This window comes from Ailuropoda melanoleuca, chromosome 5 (genome assembly GCF_002007445.2).
Source record: "Ailuropoda melanoleuca isolate Jingjing chromosome 5, ASM200744v2, whole genome shotgun sequence".
NCBI lineage: Eukaryota > Metazoa > Chordata > Mammalia > Carnivora > Ursidae > Ailuropoda > Ailuropoda melanoleuca.
This window is the reverse complement of record NC_048222.1, coordinates 47,400,656-47,422,040: the sequence shown is the minus strand read 5'-3', so window position 1 is coordinate 47,422,040 and position 21,385 is coordinate 47,400,656. Positions and strand designations below refer to the sequence as shown.

General features: G+C 45.1%; 1 protein-coding gene across 1 annotated transcript; it reads left to right on the top strand.

The window, feature by feature from the left end:
* The first annotated feature begins 3,461 nt into the window (after positions 1 to 3,461).
* Positions 3,462 to 8,158, top strand: GCNT3 (glucosaminyl (N-acetyl) transferase 3, mucin type). Its single transcript, XM_002926552.3, has 3 exons — positions 3,462 to 3,590; positions 4,784 to 4,970; positions 6,227 to 8,158. Exon 3 carries the CDS (start codon positions 6,286 to 6,288, stop codon positions 7,600 to 7,602), a length of 1,317 nt encoding a protein of 438 aa, XP_002926598.1. The 5' UTR covers positions 3,462 to 3,590; positions 4,784 to 4,970; positions 6,227 to 6,285; the 3' UTR covers positions 7,603 to 8,158.
* Positions 8,159 to 21,385: the final 13,227 nt, after the last annotated feature.

The following is a 21,385-nucleotide window of genomic DNA, read 5'->3' as shown; positions in this document are numbered from 1 at the left end:
CCGTCGATGAACACGGATTTTCATATGTTTTGTATACCCTATTCTTACACCAAAGTAAGCTAGAGAAAAGAAAAGGTTACGAAGAAAATCATAAGAGAAAACACGTATACAGTACTGTGCTGTGAGAAATTCATGTGTGAGTGGACCCACATAGTTCAAGACTGTATTGTTCAAGGCTCCGCTGTACCCGTCAGCCGTAGTTCCAAGACTCTAGTACTTAGAGGACCCTCCCAGGGACACTGAGGCAACTGTCCATTCAGGAAACATTTGGGGGGAATCTACCGCCTGCAGGATGTCACGCCAGCCTGGGTGGGGAGGCAGAGCTGAGTCAGGAGCTCACGACGCCACAGTGAGGTCAAGTGCATTTTGACAGGTTTCTGAGGTGAGTGGATAGAAAACACGGCTAAGGCTGCCCTCTAGGTCTGCGATGCTGAGGAGCGGGCAGCCTGGCTTTGGTAGAAAGGCGGCACTACCCCAAGTTGGGGAGCTTGGGGGCAGAGAGGGAGCACATAAGTTCTCCTTCACAGTTTAGCAGATGAGCTGTCTCCCTTGGGACTGTGAGTAGGAAGAAGCAAGTGGGATCGTGTCCACCTGAGGAGATGGCTTTCTTTCCTACTTCGGGAAGTCTCCTCTGCATTCAGGGAATAGGTACAGACTGAATTCTGGGGGGGGGGGGTCCTTTCTTCTTTCTTGAATCTCTTTTCCCTTTTACTCCAGGTTGTGGGGTGTGTCCAGAGGGAGGGCCTGGCGAGCACCCCGCCAGCCCTGATTCGAGACTGAGTTGATCGTATCGGGTCTTTTAACCACGTCTGTCTGGCTAGATACCACAGCCCCATTTTCCCCAAGAGCCCACTGACCTAGATAATAGAAGCTCAAAGCACCCCTACCCCATCTTCCTCAGAACCTTTGGCTCCTTTCAAACCCCAGCTCCAGCCCATCCAGTAACACATTAACCTGGCTTAGTGCCTGCTTATCTCTTCTTCCTTCCTGCCTCCCTGAACCACATTCTCTTCTCTGTCAGTCGGCGGGGCAGCCCTTGCTGTCTGCTACCACAGGTAGCATTTCTCTTCTGGAAGCCTTAGAGTTCTAATGTCTACCATGCTGGGTGCAGAGCCAGGAAGCACATGATTTCCAGGAGCTACCGCCAATTGAGAAGACGAAGCTGACACTTCCCAGAGGTAAACACCACCATATAAAATAAGTGAAAGGGGGCATCTGCCAGTTTCTTAATCCAGCTTGAAATGATTGGATTCTGGCTACCCCGGGCCCTCCTCTGACCCTCCTGTTAGGACTGTAGGGGTCCCCGAACCTCCATCCAAGTTAATGCTAAACTCCACTGGATCCTTCCAGATTCACCCTGATGAACCCAGGGTTGGCTTCCCTGTTCCCTATTAGAAGTCCTAGCCCTTCCTTCGAACATCTAAGGATTTATAATTCAGAACTCAGGGGATGCAAGCAAAGCTATTTGCCCAGTGGGGAGACCCAACTCATGAGTCTTACTGTTTCTGAAGTAGCAAAGATAGCTGTGGTCGTCGTGGGAACTCAGGCCTGTGTTGGACATTCTTATTATCTGGGTTCATGTTGCTTTTATTTTTGATAGCCAAGGAAGGGGAGTGGCCTTATCATTTTCAGTGCTTGGGACTTCTAACTGTCTTCCTGTCATCCTGAACTCTTGGACACATTTGTCTCAAAGATCACGTGGCTCTGCCTTTTCATCTCAGCAGGGGTAAGAGAAATCCCATCGAAGGGGCTCTGAGCCCCAGGTCCTGGCTCCTGCCCTGAAAACAGCCTGGTTCCCAGGCACTGTGGGGCTGGGCCCTCCCTCTTGCCTGTGCTCTACCTTCTCTTCAAGACCAGCATGAACTTAGAGTGTGGAAGCTGTGACCATCCCGGATGTCTGTCCGAGTGATCTCTGCAGGTTGCCTGGCTCATGGTTTCCCTGTACCTCCAGCAGTCCTGTCCCCTTGCCTGTACTTCCAGGCTCAGCTACAGCTCATCCCTCAGCTCCGCAGGGCTCTGCTGACCACTTACAACGCAGTCGCTTCCAGGGCACAGAGAAGGGGATGATTTCAGGTCTTTCTGCCGGTCTATCCATCCGGCCACATTACCAGCATCAATACTTTCGCTTGGTCCAGAGTTCAAGAATGCTACTTGTGCCCTCCTTGAGCTGTCCTGTGAGTAGAAGGGCCTTTGTGGGCTGGCACGGGAGTGTGTGTACCTTCAGCAAGGGCCTGCCCACGCCAGGGAGTAAGGCAAGTCTCTCATCATGTGTTATCATGTTTAATCCTCACAACCATCCTACAAAATAGGTATTTTGGTATGAGTCCCAGTTACCCAAGGGAAGTCACCGAAGCATGGACGGATTACAGAATTTCCTTGTCATCATGCAGCTAGAAAGCGACAGAGCCAGGATTCAGACCTCGTTCTGTCTTGCCAAAACCCAGGTGTGCCTGTAACTACTACCCACTTGGTATTACTAATATGTAGATTATCTCAACAAATTATATCTGCAATTTAATTTTTTAAAAAATTTAAATTCAATTAACATACAGTGTATTATTAGTTTCAGGGGTAGAATGTAGTGACTCATGAGTTTCATAGAACACCAGTGCTCATTACTTCACACGCCCTCCTTCCTGCCCCTCACCCAGTTACCCCATCCCCCCACCTCCTGCCCACCCAGCAGCCCTCAGTTTGTTTCTTAGAGTTAAGAGTCTCTTATGGTTTGTCTCCATCTCTGATTTTGCCTTATTTTTACAATTTGTTAACATATTAGCATATATTTAGTAAATAAAAGTGGATACCTGTTTTGGTTACCTTAACAATCAAATATTCAAAACATTTTCTTTTTATTGAAGATTCTGTGATACGACTTTTATGGGAAAGAAGGTGGGACTTTGAGGGGCCCATCAAAGAAAAGTCGTATATAAAGAAATTGGAGAGATTTTTGTAGATTCAGATGCCCAAACAAGCGTTTACTCTTTGTGTTTGCCTCAGAAACGTCACAGCTCAAAACTGAGAGCCACACAGACTCTGAATGATGGAAGCTGACAGAAGACAGAGCCAGTGGAGTGGGGCCAATAAAAGCGGGAGCACGGATGATCCTGCATGGCTCCCTTGCCACTGGCCTGTCTCCATCTATAGTCAGAAACAGGCAGAAGAGGTCCAAAAACAGAAAAGACCTAATAAGTTCCCTAGGCTGGACTGGGGGCCACATAAACAATTCTTGTAGGAAGAAGGTAACTGTGACCGATCTCCATTATTATGCTATTGTCTTCAGATGAAGCCCACATTTTGGAATCAGCTAGGACTTCTGCTCCGCTGGCTCGGCTCCTTATTAGGCTCGGCCAACAGGGGGCGCTGGAGGGAGCCAGTGGCGGTGGAGGCGGGATTTCCTGCTTGCTTCCTGTCTACTTCCTGCTTCTGTGAGCATCACCATGTCAACGCCTGTTTACCTCCTGGGGGCAGTTTCTTTATGTAACTGCGCTGACTCCAGTTACAGTAACCGTGGGCAAAGACGTCAACCGCCTCTGGAGAGGTTGGGATCTCAGCCTGGGGGCTCTCCTCCGAGGTCAGAGGCCCCAGCACCAGTTGAGTAGTACCCATCTTAGAGGTCTTGAGTTTCAGCTTGTTGGTATCCTTCTTCCCAAATTTTAAATTAAAAAATTCCCCAATCTTGACTTCATTCCTCCAGTCTAGGAGTGGTAGCTACTTCTAGCAATTTCTACTTCCCTAATTTAGGGTGTTCTAACACCCCCTCTCTCTGCCCTACAGTTATCTATTTAACTTTATATCTAGTTCTTTATATTAAATTTGCTCTCTCAAATATTTGGCCAGGAATGCTACTTTATTAGAGGGGGGTGTTGGATTCAGGAGAGAGACAGTGGCAAACAGTGTCAGCAGCTTTGAAGAAGGCATTTTTCCACCCTGTATTGCCCAAACCACCCCATGGGGCTCTCACTGAAGTCCAGCTGCCCATAGCATTAATCCATTCCTTCCACTGCCAAGACCTAGACTTGCAGACATTAGTGAGTGAGAACTGGAACCACGTGGGTATTTCTACAACTCACAGATTATTAACAATAATGAATGACAGGTAAATGGATTTTTTTTTTTTTTTGAGCAGTTGCCATTTGGAGAACAGACTCTGGTTTTTAAGGACTTTTTTAAGAAAAAAATTTTTTTTAAATTGCTTCACTCTTGTAATGTTCAGGGAACAAAAGAGGAGTGATACTTGGATTCCAGGCCAAAAGAAGGCAGGGGCATACCTGTGTTTCTGTGGTTCCTTGCTAAGTGGGGGGCGGGGGGGGGAAGCTTTCAAGTTCTTGTGTTGACCATTGACACGTTTTTATGAATGGTTTTGTGGCAGGAGAGCATGGTTACAAACTGGGCTGTTCTGGTTGAAATACCTGTTTGTGGGGCACCTGGGTGGCTCAGTCAGTTAAGCATCTGACTCTTGGTTTCGGCTCAGGTCATGATCTCAGGGTCTTGGGATTGAGCCCCACATCGGGCTCCCTGCTCAGCAGGGAGTCTGCTTCTTCCTCTGCCTCTGCCTGCCACTCCCCCTGCTTGTGCTTTCTCTATCAAATTAATAAAAGAAATCTTAAAAAAAAAAAAAACCAGCTTGCAGATACTGCCAGCATTTTCTTCCTGCCTTACACACCTCCCTGAATGACTAGGGCTTGAGAATATGCTCCTGAATATTTGTGAGCTTGTGCTCTTATCTGAGAGCAGGAAGCCGGAAGGTGAATGATAGAGCCACCTGGTGCTCTCTACTTTGCAGAGGCTGAGGAGGAGCCTGAGACTGGTCGTGGACATCCTGTGACTATCAGAGCCCCCATTTGGGAGGGGTTAGAAGAAGGGGCTATGGTGTGCACATTTGCTTCCATGGATTCCAATCACTCTTCCCTTGGAAACAAACACATCCTCGCAAGTGATCTTTCCTAAGCAAGAACAAAGCTATTAAAAAGGTGAGAATTTTCTTAATCTTCCATTTTTTTCTTCTTAGATTCCCATAAAAGTTATGACCAAGAAGGACACTATCTTATGCTCAGAAAGAGGACACAACAAAGGAAAACGGTCTTTGTTGGGAGGTTTTGTCCTACTTTGTTTCTTGCCTGTAAGGGATTTTTTCCTCTATCATCTGGTTTTCTTTGATGGTATGCAGAACCCTGTATTGTATTATTTAAAAGGTGGTTGTGGTTTGAAGGAAGAAGTATTGGGCTTGCAGACAAAAAATCTGGGGATGAGTCCCATATTTGCTTCTTAAATATACATGATATTTGGCAAAGCTTGGTAATATTACACTTCAGGTATGTTGTGAAGATTAAATTGGGCAATGTAAAGAAGTATTTCTGGCCCATAGAAAGCACTCATTCACTATAGTACATACATAGCTCTGTGTGTCTCTGAGTGTAGATATTTTTAAAATTTGGATAGACTGGGTTATCTGTATGAATGATTACAATGCATATGTTGGATCATACCCAATTTTTTCTACTTCTTTAAGAACATTTTTTTAAAAGGGTGGCTAGATACCACATCTAACCAACGAATTCTATGTGGTGAAAGCAGCCTAACACACAAATCGCCAAACAAGAGCAAGAAATGTACTTTTTATTTTATTTACTTATTTTTTAAAGTTTATTTATTTTTAAATAATCTCCTTACCCAACATGGGACTCGAACTCATGACCCCGAGATCAAGAGTTGCATGCTCTCCCAACTGAGCCAGCCAGGTGCCCCTGTACTTTTTCTTTGAAAAGGATTTAAATCTTTGGATTTCTAGAACAGATGCTGAGAGTCTGAATTTCATGGAGCATCTGTCTAGACAGATTAGAAATTCTAGGCCCCAGATAAGTGCTGTGTTAGAAACAGGGTGGTAAAGGGTTGAGGGGGAAGATGGAGGAATGAAAGGTGGGCAGGGACTTCCTCTTACTCATTACACCTCAACGTCAGCAGGTGCTCAGTTCTGCTTCCCTTTCCTTTTCTCTTGGGTGGAGGTGGAGCCAGATCCTGATCCCAGCATGAATGGCTTGTTTGTAGGGTCAGGTTCTAGACCTCTGTCAACAAGCCAGGGATAAGAGGGGCTCCTCGGCAGGTCATGACTAAGGATATTAATCTAGAGAAGACCTATCTTTTTGCCACCCCTTTGGAGTCGAGCTTGATGTTCCCATGAATACATTCAGGGTTAGTTTGTAATTGAAGGCATTTTGTTCTGTCCAAGGATCCGTCCTCCTCCTCCTTCCCTGTGCCCCAACTCTACTGGTTTCTCATTCCGTGAAGATGATTTGGTGGAAGAAGCAGCTGTGCCGGCAGCGTCACCTGTGGGCCCTGGGCTGCTACATGCTGCTGGCCATTGTCGCACTGAGGTTTTCTCTCAGACTGAAATGTGACTTTGATTCCCTGGATCTGGAGTCCAGCGACTTCCGAAGCCAGGACTGTAGGGACATCTTGTACAACTCCCTGAAGCTGCCGGCAAAGAGATCTATCAACTGTTCTGGAATCATCCGAGGGAACCGCCGAGCAGTGACAGAGGCTCTCCTGGACAACCTGGAGGTCAAGAAGAAGCGGGAGCCTTTCACAGACACTGACTACCTTAACATGACCCGAGACTGTGAGCACTTCAAGGCCGAAAGGAAGTTCATACGGTTCCCTCTGAGCAAAGAAGAGTTAGACTTCCCTATCGCGTACTCTATGGTGGTCCACGAGAAGATAGAGAACTTCGAAAGACTGCTGCGAGCTTTGTATGCCCCTCAGAACATCTACTGTGTCCATGTGGATGAGAAATCCCCAGAAACTTTCAAAGAGGCAGTCAAGGCAATTGTGTTGTGCTTCCCAAATGTCTTCATAGCCAGTAAGTTGGTTCGGGTGGTTTATGCCTCCTGGTCCAGGGTGCAGGCTGACCTCAACTGTATGGAGGACTTGCTCCAGAGCTCAGTGCCATGGAAATACTTACTGAATACGTGTGGGACAGACTTTCCTATAAAGACCAATGCCGAGATGGTCCTGGCCCTCAAGATGTTGAATGGGAAGAACAGTATGGAGTCTGAAAAACCTACCGAGTACAAAAAATCTCGCTGGACGTACCACTATGAGGTGACAGACAAATTGTACATAACCAGCAAGATGAAGGATCCTCCGCCGGATAATATGCCTATGTTCACGGGCAATGCCTATATTGTGGCTTCTCGAAACTTTGTCCAGCATGTCTTAGAGAACCCCAAGTCCCAAAGACTGATCGAGTGGGTGAAAGACACCTATAGCCCCGATGAGCATCTCTGGGCCACCCTTCAGCGTGCGCCGTGGATGCCGGGTTCTATTCCCTACCACCCCAAGTTTCACATCTCCGACATGACAGCCATTGCCAGGCTGGTCAAGTGGCAAAGCCATGAGGGAGACATCACTATGGGGGCACCTTATGCACCTTGCTCCGGAACCCACCAGCGGTCTGTGTGTGTTTATGGGACTGGGGACCTGCACTGGATTCTTCAAAACCATCACCTGTTGGCTAACAAGTTTGACCCAAAGGTAGATGACAATGTTCTTCAGTGCTTAGAAGAGTACTTACGTTATAAGGCCATCTATGGGACTGAACTCTGAGATACCCTATCAGAGAATTGCTACCTGTGGGGCAGGAACTGTGCAAACATGCCCAGGGGGTGCTGGGACAGTGGGGTGGGGGACCGGGGCTCTGGAATCCTTGGTACCCCCATGTCAGGGGGTTGCTATGGGAGTGTGGGTAAGTAGACCTCCTGCCTTATGACTTGCTGCCCTGGGTGAACACTGCGTGGACAGTCACGCCGCTCCTAACAGTTCCCCCACTGACATTCTCTCAGAGTCAGAGTCAGAACCAGCTGTTTGGGAGAGGAAGGGAGGGCAGCGTGGCAGGGGACCCCGGGTTTCAGTTGAATGCTTGGCGTCTGCTTTTCTACACCATGGAGACACTGGTTCTAATAACTCTAGGCTTGGTAGTGGGGGTGGGATGGGACTTCAATGGAAAGAGAGGGCCTTTTGTATTATTAACTTAAAAATAAACAGCTCTTGATTCAAAGCCCTTACCTCTACTTTTTGTCTAGTAAACCAGAAATAAGATAAAAGTGGAAAGCTTTTTCTTGTAACTATTTGTGACATTTACAATCCCTGGTGGCTTTCAAGAGAATCTCCATTATTCCAAAGTGATCATGGCAGGGTGTCTAAATAGCAGATTCAAAAGATTATAGAGGAACAGAACTGATTCTTTCATTGTTAAAAGCCCTCATTTTGTTTACATTGACAGATTCATGACTTCTCTGTAAGGGAAAAAGCAGGACAGTTTAACCAATTTGACCACCCACATCCTTATGGGACAGTTACAGCATTAATTTTGCCAGCTTCACAGCCAAAGCTGAGTTCTGTGACAAAGATAATAGCGATTTAGGTAAGGCCACTATATAATTTATTGTCCAAACGGAAACGTGTTTCCGTGTGTGTGGCGGGGGGGGGCGTTGGCACACTGAGCTATTAATAGTTATTTTGGAAAACAAGAATGAACTAGGACCATCTAGCTAAATCAGGAAGTCTGGGTGTCCCAAGTTAGGCCTCTTTGGTCAAAACTCTTGCTTAAGTATATGAATGGAAGTGTCACTATGTGTAGTTCTGGGATTTATACATTTCTTTGTGGGGAGACAGTTGCGTGTGTATTCTCCATTCCCCCCCCCCCAATAAATGTTACCCAGTGAAAGATTTCTTTCTGAAGCTCCAGAGAGAAGTGTCAGATAATTGGCAGGCAGCTGGCTCTTCGTCAGACTCTATGAGGGGCGTATACGTATATATAAAGACAGGCATATCTTCTACAGAGTGCAGCTGATTTTCTGGAAAAGGGATTTATACACAAGTTAGTGTAACTCGAATGATCCTGGGATGTCATGATGTCACTAATGTGTTCCTCTCTGACCGTGATTCACTTAATCAAGTTCTCTCTCACAACCAACTTTCCCTGCAACCCACGTACTCTGACAGTTATCACTGTGTCTGACACGGTGCGTTTTCTGTTTATACGTTGTTATTTTTGTAAGGTGGTCCTCGGGTAACGGGCATGGCCACCTCCCCTCCCCTACGTTGCAGTATCGTGTCCTCTTCACCTCACTCCAGCCCCACCAGAGATGACTGATGAATGGTCATGTACCAGCAGATGAGCCCTGTGCGGTCCATCCCCAGCCGTGGGGATCATGGACCTCTCCACCTGCTAGCCTTTGTGACTGGCCTTGTTCGTCCTCTGCGGGAGGTTGGAAGGTGGCGGCCTGCTGCTGTGGGGAGTGGGCAGAAATGCTCCCCTGAGTGCGTGTGACCTGAGAAAAGAACTCAGGTCTTTGGTCTCATGTTCAACTGCCTCTGTAAGTTTTCATGTGAAATAAATTGTAATTTAAAAATATAAAAGAGGGGCGCCTGGGTGGCACAGCGGTTAAGCGTCTGCCTTCGGCTCAGGGCGTGATCCCGGCGTTATGGGATCGAGCCCCACATCAGGCTCCTCCGCTATGAGCCTGCTTCTTCCTTTCCCACTCCCCCTGCTTGTGTTCCCTCTCTCGCTGGCTGTCTCTCTCTCTGTCAAATGAATAAATAAAATCTTTAAAAATATATATATAAAAGAGATAAAAATGTGAATTTGTCATTTTGGGGGAGTAAGTTGTTGGAATTTTCCAAGCACCGAAATTTTCTTAAGAAATATATTCAGGTGAATAGGAGGTGCGCTTTATTTAATAACATGAGGTTTTCATATCAGAAGGGTCAAATTTCTCCATTTGTTTAGTGTATTTTAGAAATCATAATGATTAGACCATCATATCTTGTTGATTTTTCCTTCCCTCTGACTCATATCTGTTTCTTTAACCTTTGTCTGATCAAGAAAAATTGGAAGTGAATTGAGCAGTAATGTTTGTATTACCTCTCAAGGTTTGAGTATTTCCTCTCTGATTTGGTAAACATTGCTTTAATAACTATATTTTTGCACAGTCTGCCTATTGTAATCTTTGCTCTTGATTGAAAAAATAAGGAAGAAAAGGTAGTTGATAACAATCCCAACAATTGTTTGGAAACAGATGGCCTGATTTATTTGGGGAGATCAAGTATTTGCATTAAAAATGGAAAGAACAGGGATGCCTGGGTGGCTCAGTTGATTAAGCGTCTGCCTTTGACTGAGGTCATGATTCCAGGGTCCTGGGATCGAGCTCCACATTGGGCTCCTTGCTCAGCAGGGAGCCTGCTTCTCCCTCTCCCTCTGCCTGCTGCTCTCTCTCAAATAAATAAAATCTTGAAAGAAAATTAAAAAAAAAAAACGAAAAGAACAAGTAAGTGCACTGCCTGCCTTAAGGACCTTAGTTGGACTGAAGGCCTGCTGTTCTTTTTTCCATTCAGTCAGTCATTTATTACAAAGATGCTTAAAATAGAGTTCCCATCTCTGTGAAGCTTGAGTGTATGACAAGGATTGACAGAACTCCTGTGTTCATTCCACAGATATTAACTAAGCTCTTACTATTTACTAGGCATTGTCCTTGACACTGGGGGATAGAGCAGTCACCAGAACAGAAGCCCTCGTGCCCCTGTTGTTCACATGCTAGCAGGAAACTGTAAACGGCTAAGTGCTATATACGTGTCTTGGCAGGAGACGGTGCTAGAGAGAAGTTGAAGGAAGTGATAGAGACCTTAAGAGAGTGGGGTGGAGAGGGAGAGTGCTTGACGTTGTAAATGCTGTGGGCAGGGAGGCCCTGGATGGAAAAGCGGCATTGGAGTCAAGATCTGAAGAGGATGAAGGAATGCTCTACGAGAATAAATGGGGGAAGAGCATTCTAGGCCAAGAGGAGACTTGCAAGGCCCCAAACAGGAGCTCGTCTGCCACGTTTGAGGAAGGGCAAGGAGGCTAGTGTAAATGGAGCAGAGGTAACAGTACAGGGGAGAAGGGTCTCCTGTGAAGGTCATGGTAACCTATTACATGGAATTTGAGCAAAACAGGCCACTGGAAGGTTTTGAGCCTCTAGAGGACTGACCTGATCTGGTTTAAAATTTTAATGCTGCACCAAGAACAGACTGGTGTGGGGTTTGGTGGGGGGGGGGGAGCAGGGAGGCCAGCTAGGAAGCAGTGGTCCTCACACTAGCGATAGTGGCTTAGACCAGGGTTACAGAAGTGGAAATGGTGACAGCGGTCAGATTCCGGAAATGCTTTGAAGGTTGAGGATTTACTGACAGATGCATTTGTGAGAGAAAAGGCAGAGTTAAGAATGTCTCCAAGGGTTTTGTCCTGATGATCAGTCAGAAGGATAGAGTTTCCAGTAATCAAGATGGGAAATCTGAGTGGGTTCTTAGGGGAAGAGAGGAGTTTGATGTTACACATACAAGACAGGAGACGCCTGTTCACATCTGGGTAGAGATGCTGAGGAGGCGAACATGTGAGGAACCTGAGTTCAGGAGAAAGATCTGGGCTGGAGACACTTTGTTGGCTGCTGCACTTATGCAGTGTGTACATGACACTGGATGAGAAAATGGAAGAAGCCCCCACTTGAGTTCTGGGGCTCTCCAAAACGAGAGGTCAGGGAGATAAGGCGGAACCAATAAGAGAAAGTTGGAAAGGAGCAGCTAGTGTGGTAGAAGGCATATTGGGCACGCAGTGTTCTGGAAGCCTAGAGGAGAAAGTGATTTGAGAAAGAGAGAGTTGATGGTTATGCCTCAAGCAGCTGAAATGGTGGAAGATGAGGAAGAGGAATTGACCGTTGGCCTTAACAATGCAGAAGCGACCTGGATGAGGAGATCAGCGTTTGTGGAGCATGGAGGTGAGAACGTGATTGGAGTGATTCAAAGACAGTATTAGAACAAATCTGGAATCAGCAAGCATAGATAACTGAGTTTTGCTTTAGCCTAAGAGATGGGGAAAAACTACAGTAACTGAGGGATGAGAGGGTGGTCTTCAAAATGAGAAAAGTGATAGCCTGTTTGTAGGTTGATGGGAAAGATCTAGTCGAGAAAAAAGGTGGAGGAATGAGACGGGAGGCCAGAGTGGCATCCTTGTGAAGAGAGGGTATTTCTGTGGGGGCACAGGAGGAAGGGTCTGCCTTTGACAGAAGCGTGAACAACAGTTGGCCCCCAATAACGGGGGGAAGGCAGGGAGGATGGGCTCAGATGCACACGGTGGGTCCGTGTGGTCGTGTCAGTTCGTGGAGTGTCTTTCCTTTCATTAACATCTTGTCTGAGGTGTCATACGCACGCCGGCAAGTACAAAAATGTCGATCTGTAGCTCAGTTTTTAGGAAGCGAACACACCTGTGTGGCTGGAACCCAGGCCAAGAACCGGGACGTCATCAGCAACCCGAGCGCGCCCGCGTCCCTTTCCCGTCACTACCCGTGCTGCTGCAGAGGGAAGTACGGTCCTGACGCCACAGATGAGCCTGCCTGTCTTCGAACTTCTCGTAAGTACTACGTGCTCTCCTGCTCCTTCTGACATTGGCTCCTTCGCCTCCGTGTCGTGAGTCTTCCCTACGCTGCCGTGAGGAGCGGTAGCTCGCTTCGTCTCCCTGCTGTGTAACGCTCCGTTATACGACCGTACCGTAGTTCAGCCACTCTAGTGGGGATGAACATGTGGGGTGTTTCCGGCTTTTGTCTGAGTTAGGCTCCTGGGAACCTTCTGGAACCTGTTTTATAGACAACATGTATACGTTTCAGTTGGGTATACATCTAGGGGAGAAACTCGTGGGCCCTGAGTATACATCTGCTCGACGTTCATGAACAGTGTCCTGTAGCTTTGCAGCATGACCTACCAGCTCAGCTCCCACCAGCAAGGTGTGAAAGTTCCATTTGCTTCCTCTTTGCTACAGGCATCCCTCGCTTTATTGCGTTTTGCTGAATTGTGCTGCTTTTTCACATACGTTGAAGGTTCGTGGCAATTCCACATCCAGGGGGATCTCGTGGTGCCTTTTTTCCAACAGCATTTGCTCACTTTATCACTGCGTCACATGCTGGTAACTCTTGGCACCACTTCAAACTTTTTCATTATTGTTATATTTGTTACGGTGATCAGCGGCCTCTTGAGACGGAATCTACTGGTGAAGATGCCATTAAGATTGTTGAAATGACAGCAAAGGGTTTAGAATATTACATACACTTAGTTGATAAAGCAGCGGCCAGAGGACTGACTCCCCTTTTGAAAGAAGTACTGTGAGTAAAATGCCGTCAAACTGTATCGCATGCTGCAGAGAAATTGTTTGTGAAAGGAAGGGTCGATTCATGGGGTGAACTTTGTCATGGTCTTATTTTAAGAAATGGCCACAGCCACCCCAACTTCAGCAACCCCTCCCCTGATCAGGCAGCAGCCATCATCGAGGCAAAGACCTTCCACCAGCAAAAAGATTATTATTTGCTGAAAGGTCAGAGGATGGTTAGTGTTTTATTTTTTAGCAATAAAGTATTTTCAAATTAAGGTATGTACTTTTTTTTTTTTTTACATAATGCTATTACACACCCACCAGACCACAGTGTTACATAATTGTTACTTTTATATGCACTGGGAAACCAAAAAATTAATTTGACTTGCTTTATTGTGATAATTGCTATTTTTTTTAAAGAGTTTATTTATTTATTTGACATAGACAGCGAGAGAGGGAATACAGGTAGGCGGAGTAGGAGAGGGAGAAGCAGGCTCCCCGCTGAGCAGGGAGCCAGATGCAGGGTCGATCCCAGGACCCTGGGATCATGACCTGAGCTGAAGGCAGATGCTTAACAACTGAGCCACCCAGGCGCCCCAATAATTGTTATTATTGCAGTGGTCTGGCACCCAACGCACAGTATCTCTGAGGAATGCCTATGTGACTATCTGGCTTTGTCATTTCAGCCGTTCTGGTGAGTGGTGGTGGTATCAGATTGTGGTTTTAATTTGCATTTGATGACTAACGATGTTAAGTAGCGTTTCCTATGTTTATTAGCCGTTTGGATGTCCTGGAATTTCTCTTTTGATTACTACCTTTATTTTGTTCAGTGAAATACAGAGCAAGATGATTTTATCCGATGAGGATGGAGGGGATATTGGAAATGTTTGGGAAGAGGAGAAGGTGTGATTGTATCACATTGGAAACTGGACAAGAAGCGAGACCAAGGGGTGGGGGGGATGATGCCAGGCAGCATTAAGGATCCAGTGACATTACGGAGAATGAGTCTAAGAAGAAATCAGCCATATAGAGCAGGATTTACCCAGGTTTGTGGTTTACTCAAGCAAGTACGAGAGGGGGGCAAAGGAGTTGATGTTACACGCAGGGGAGTGGTCATAACGATGGGCCATGAAATTTAATCTGAGTAAGGTGGGAGAGGAGGGGATGGTGCTGGAATGATATAAAGGGTATAGTGGACTGTCGTGTTCTATATGCGTTGGGACTGCTTTGAAGTGAGGGATTAGTTCTATTTCAAGGAGTGTCTTAAAGGTTTACAGAAACAGTGATATTTGAACTCTCTTAAATCTTTAATTATAGATTTCTCCTTCCACTTTTGGGGGGTATTTTTGGCAATTTGTTGAACAAGCTCTAGGTCTTTTCCCTCCACAGTTCCCTATCTTTGGGATTCTGCTGATAGGATCCCATCATTTTTTTTTTTTTATCAGTGAACATATTCCCGTCCCAAATATTTCTCGTAAACTGGTACTTAGATCTAGGCTTCAGCAGATCCAGTTTTGAAATTTTTGTCAAGAACATGTCATAGTTGGTATTTTGTATTTCTTGTTGCACTCCATCTGGAGGCACATACTTTTTTTTTTTTTTTTTGAATGATGGATTGATTGAACTGTGGGGTTTGGACGTTGTCAGCCTGATTATGAATTCCCCATAATCTTCTCCCACCTGATTGTTTAAGCAGCCGCTGACGATCATTGCTGCTATTTCATAATGGATTGCAAAATGGAGACATCTTAACTCTACAAATCTTTCTTTAGATTTTTCTAGAAAGCAAAGCTTCTCTAACTGTATTTTCCCAGTGAAGGACAGTTATTTCCCATTGTCAGCTTTTCAAACACTGAGTAAGTTACCTAGTGACAAATTTGTGTACACAGAGAGGGCATTGGCATCATTTTAAAAAAAGATTTATTTACTTATTTTAGGGGGGGAGGAGAATCCTAAGCGGACTCCCCGCTGAACACAGAGCCCGAAGCCAAGCTTGCTCTCATGACCCTGAGGTCATGACCTGAGCTGAAATCAAGAGTTGGCTGTTTAACTGACGGAGCCACCCAGGCGCCCCAGTGGGTGTTGGTATCATTTTGAACTTGTGGTTTAAAAATGTAATTTCTGTGCTGTGATTCACTACAATTATTCTGATGCGCAAAATGCTCCACCTTTGGCTAGTGTATTATTTCCCTCTGGGTGCTGTACCAAACGATCACAGATTTGGTGGTTTAAAACAACAGAAATTTTATTGTTTCACTGTCTTGGAGGCCGGGAACCCAAAATCAGTTTCACTGGGCTAAAATTAAGGCCTCTGCAAGGCTATGCTCCCTTTGAAGGCTGTAGGGGAGAAACTGTTCCTTGCCTCTTCTGGCTTCTGGTAGCTGCCGGCTGTCCTTGGCTTGTAGCCACATCATACCAATCTCACCCTCCGTGGTCATACGGCTCTCTCTTCCGTGTGGCAAATCTTCTTTTGCATCCCCCTTATAAAGACCTATAGCATTGCATTTAGGACATACCCTGACGATCCTATATTCTCCCCATCTCAAAATCCTTAATCACATTTGCAAAATCTTTGCTGTATAAGGAAACACATATTCCAAGGATTAGGACCTGGTATCATTGGGGGCCATAATACAGCCTCCTAACGCTAGTGAGAGCGCTTTAAAATTGGCTTTTAAATCCCCAAAGCTCTGTGTCGTTTTGATAGGACTCCAGTGATTTTTGATAACTGCCTTACTTCCTGATAAAGCCTTCCCGGGTTCTTTATATATTTCTCATTGCTCACCTTTAACCAGCCACTCGCCAAGGGGGTGTGTTTTGTTTGTTTGTTGTTTTTTTACGTGTGAATGCTATTTATAAACCACAATTTGGGCATTAGGAATGCTCTTTGCTAGTGAGTTGTCCACTGAATCAAAGGGTCCAAGAATCAGGGGATGGGGTAAGTGAGAATGACTTTTCTTGATATTACATCTCATAACCCGCTCACTGAATTTTGGCTTCTGTACCTACAACTTCGGGATCTGCTGGCTGGGTTCCCAAGGAAATATGTCCACTAGGAAACGAACAGTACTCTCAATGAACTGGAAATTGAGATTCCCATTTGGGCATTTAGGGTTCTTGTGCCGCTGAACCAACGGGGAAAGGGGCTTGTTGTATTGACTGGGGCGCTTGATCTCAATTGCCAAGGGAAATATGGCTGTTGCTAAACAACAGAGGGGGCTTTCCAGAGAGCCTCCAAAGTGCTTCCACGCTCGGGGGTTAAAAGTTAATGGAAGGCTACAGCAACTCACCGAAGACAGAATCAATAAGGACTTAGATACTTCAGGAATCAAGTGCAGGGCCTTCCCACCAGGTAAAGAACCCTAGCCAGCGACGATTCTGACTGAGGGCAACAGGAAAATGATATAGGGTGTGAAAAAAAGATGAGAGAGAAACATTTGATTTATAAAAATGAGGACTATGCCAGCTGTTTCTTTCTTGCATATTTTTACATGTTACCCACCTTCCCCCTCTCTTCTATCCAACGTAAATGTTCTGATGGTAACTGATCTACAGTTGAGCCTTAAACTGTCAGCATATTGGGGTGGGGGTGCTTTGACGTACCCGGAATTATCATCACCCAGATATTCATAGTGACTGGTGGGACTTTTCATCTTTTGGGGGAGAGATTAAGTCTATTTTGTACCAGAAAGTCTCTGTGTGTGTGTGTGTGTGTGTGTAGATCTCAAAAGAGGCAAAAGGAAGGGCATCGTAGATGTTGAGTAGCTGAAGGAGGGTGCTGGATTCTGTCTGTTCCTTCAGCTCCATGCCAACTCTTCTGTCTCTTCCTCTTCAGTGGACTTCCCCGGACTCCCTGCAGCTGGATTTCTTCTGTGTAGTCTAACTGTTGAGAGGCAGTACTGGGATGTTGGTGAGAAACCATTTTTCTTATACCTTCCAGTAGTGTCTCCAGCAATGGTGGGGACAGCTGTGGGAGCCGGGGTACAGTGCCAGCAAGGCGGCAGCTGTGGCACATGAGGGGAGGCCTCCGGCTGCTGGTCGGGCAGCTGGGCTCCCCAGCAGGAGCCGTAGTGGTGGTGACCGTGGGTCTTACTCTTTCCGTCTTTGCTCCTTCCAGCAGTAGGAATGGTGTGCTGCTTCCTTAGTACTCTTTATATACACTCACCTTTCCTCTTTGCTCCTCCAGCCCTCTGAAGACCTTTGCAACAAACTCCCTGTATTATGTTCCTTCTGATCGAAATACTGAATGTGGTTTCTATTCCATGGATTGGACACGGACTGATACAGTCCCTCCAAGACAGGTACTGTTGGGGCCCCCAAACGAGCTGAAGACAGTTCTTTTCTTCAGGGGTCCTACAGCTTGTCAAGACAAGTAGATAATTCAATGCTAAATAGGGTGGTACAGGAATTAAGGGAAAGTTGAGGAGCATGGGAAAAGAAAGGGGAGGGAAGGCTTTTTCTTCTTTTTTTAAAAGATTTTATTTGACAGCGCAGAAGGAACACAAGCAGGGGGAGTGGGAGAGGAAGAAGCAGGCTCCCAGCGAAGCAGGGAGCTCGATGTGGGGCTCGATCCCAGGACCCTGGGATCATGACCTGAGTGGAGGGCAGATGCTTAACAACTGAGCCACCCAGGCGCCCCTGAGGGAAGGCTTCTTAGAAGTGGTGGGGCTCCAGGAGAACAGGCAGAACTGGGAGGGGCAGAGAGAAGACACATAGCAGGTTTTTCCCTAAGCATTATTTTTTTAAAGGCTAAAAAAAATGTGGCAAAATATACATAACATGAATTTTTTAAAAGATTTATTTGAGAGACAGTCCGTGTCCAAGTACAAGCAGGGAGTAGGGGCAGAGGGAGAGGGATAAGCAGACTCCCCGCCGAGCAGGGAGCCCAATGTGGGGCTTGATCCCAGCACCCTGGGATCATAACCTGAGCTGAAGGCAGATGCCTAACCGAATGAGCCACCCAGGCACCCTGACTTATTTTAGAGAAAGAAAGAGAGAAAGAGAGAGGGAGCACACACACATATGCATGTGCAGTGGGGAGAGGGAAAGACAGTCTTAAGCAGACTCCATACTGAGCACAGAGCCTGACGCAGGGCTCGATCTCACAACCCTGAGTTCATGACCAAACCAACCGTCAGACGCTTGACTGACTGTGCCGCCCAGGCACCCCTGCATCACATGAAATTTACCATCTTAACCATTTTAAAGTGTACAGTTCATTGTGGTTCGCATTGTTTTGCAACCAGTCTCCCAGAACATGTTTCATTTTGCAAAACAAAACTCTGCACCCATCAAACAACAACTCACCCTTCCAGCCCCAACCCCTGGTAACCACCATTCTGTCTAAATTTGACTGTTCTAGGTACCTCATATAAGTGGGACCACACAATATTCGTGCTTCTGTCTCACTTAGCATAACATCCTCAAGGTTCATTCATGTTGTGGCGTGTGTGAGAATTGGTTTTGAAGGCTGGGTGATAGTGCCTGGATTCAGAACAGGTTTATCCCTTCATTCACTGATAGGCGCTGCGGTTGCTTCCACCCTTTGACTCTTACAAATAACACTGTCATGAACGCTGGTCTACAAATATTTCTTCAGCCTCTCCTTTAGTTCACTTGGGTATATATCCAGGAGGAGAAATGCTGGATCATATGCTAATTCTTTTTGAAAATTTTTGAGGAACTGCTATACTGTTTTCCATCGTAGCTGTACCATTTTTACAGTCACAAGTGCACAAGGGCTGCCATTTCTCTACTTCCTTCCCAACACTTGTATTTTTTTTTTTTAAGATTTTATCTATTTATTTGACAGAGATAGAGACAGCCAGCGAGAGAGGGAACACAAGCAGGGGGAGTGGGAGAGGAAGAAGCAGGCTCATAGCGGAGGAGCCTGATGTGGGGCTCGATCCCATAACGCCGGGATCACGCCCTGAGCCGAAGGCAGACGCTTAACCGCTGTGCCACCCAGGTGCCCCTGTTTTGTTTTGTTTTGATAGTAGCTGTCCTAATGGGTGTAAGGTGGTCTTCAACCACCTTACACCCATTAGGTGTAAAAGATTAAAAGATTTAAAGATTAAAAGATTTTGTTTCTCACTACATGGTTTTTAATAAGTCTGTGGAATTTGTTATCTCTTTTTCTGTGGTACTGTGTCTTTTATTTCTATTTAAAAAAATGTCACTGGTTTTCAGCAATTAGATTAATATGTGCATGGTTATCTCATGTGGAGTTTATCAAGCTTCTTCACTTCAGTTTATGGTTTTCACCAAATTTGAAAAAAATCTGTCCATTATTTCTTCATTTTTCTCCCTTTATGACAAAAAGAAAATTCTGGATAGATTTTACTGCTAGGTCTTCAATTTCACTGACCTTTTATCCTGTAGTGTCTATTCTATTAATTTATCTAATTTTATTGCATATATTTATTTCTATTCCATTTAATTAAAACATTTTTCACTTTTTCTTATGTTTTTAATACTTGTACAAAATCAGCTGTTTTAATATTCTTGTTTGCTGGCTCTATCATCCCTGCTGTTTCCGGGTCTTTTCCTAGACTATTTCTTCTAGTTATCAGTCACGTTTTTCTGCTTCTTGACATGTCTCGTAATTCTTTAATTAGATGCAGGACATTATGACTGACACAATATTGAAGATCTGGATTTTGTTTATGTAAGTGTCGGGCTCTGTTTTAGCAGTTATTTGTAGATCACTTTGATGCCTTTGAATCTTGTATTTAAAGCATCTTTGCTAGGGTGGGTCTAAGCTAAAGTAGCCTTCACTCCGGGGATGTTTTATGGCTATTACTAAGGCAGGACCCCTCTGGGGTTGCTAACACCCTGGGTGATTACTGCGGATTCTGCGCTCTGGCTCCTGGTCCTATGTGAGCTCTGGCAATTGCTGTATACAACCACCTCCACCCCCACCCCCAGTCACTTCTTGTTTGATCTCGTAGAGTGTCACTGTACTTATGGAGCGTACCCAGTGAAGACTCTAGGGGACCACTGTATTGATTCCTTTCTGGAACTCTGCTAACTTCCAATTACCTGAGTGTCCCTAAACCCCAATCTCTACTATCCATCACCACAGAGCTACACATTTATGTTCTTGTGATGAGAACTTTTATGATTTTTCTTTCAGTAACTTTCAAATATGCAAATACCGTGTTGTTAACTGTGGTCACCATCTTGTACATTATATCCCTAGGATTTACTTATAATTGTACATTTGTACCTTTTGACCATCTTTGAACATTTTGACCACCCACCCCTACTTCCTGCCTCTGGCAACCACTGATCTAGTCTCCGTATCTATGAATTTGTTTTTTAGATTCCAATTACAAGTGAAATCATACAGAATTTTTTTTCATTTAGTATAACTCTCAAGATCCATCTACCCGTCTTGCCACAAATGGCAGGATTTCCTTCTTTATGACTGAATATTCCATTGTGTATATATGTATATGTACATAGATTTATCACATTTTCTTTATTCATTTGTTGACAGACACTTAGGTTATTCTATGTCTCGAATATTTAAATAATGCTGCAATGAACATGGGGCAAATACCCAGAAGTGGAATTACAGGGTAATACAGGAGTTCTATTTTTAATGGTTTGAGGAATTTCCATATGGTTTTCAATAATGGTTGTGCCAATTTACCTTATGAGTTCTTCACATCCTCACTAACACTTACTTTTTGATAAAAGCCATTTCAACAGGTATGGGGTATGATATCTCATTGTGGTTTTGATTTGCATTTCCCTGGTATCAGTGATACTGAACACCTTTTCATGTACCTGTTAACCATCTGTATGTCTTCTTTAATGTCTATTCTAAATCCCCATTTTTAAAATTGGACTGCTTTTTATTAAGTTGTATGAGTTCTTACATATTTTGAGTATTAACCCCTTATCAGATATATGATTTGCAAATATTTTCTCCCATTCAGTAGGTTGCCTTGTCATTTAGTTGATGGTTTCCTTTGCAGCATTTTGGTTTGTGCAAGGCTACTTGTTTGTTTTTGCTTTTTGCTGCCTTTGCTTTTGTTTTTTAATTTTTTAAAAAGATTTTATTTATGTATTTACTAGAGAGAAAAGGAGCTGGGGAGGAGCAGAGGGGGGGAGAGAGAATCTTAAGCAAACTCTGCGCTGAGCACAGACCACGACATGGGACTTGATCTCATGCCCTGAGCCAAAACCAAAAGATGGATGCTTAACCAACTG

Coding starts and splice junctions, on each gene's coding strand:
- GCNT3 (XM_002926552.3), top strand. CDS start 6,286: ATGATTTGGTGGAAGAAGCAGCTGTGCCGGCAGCGTCACCTGTGGGCC.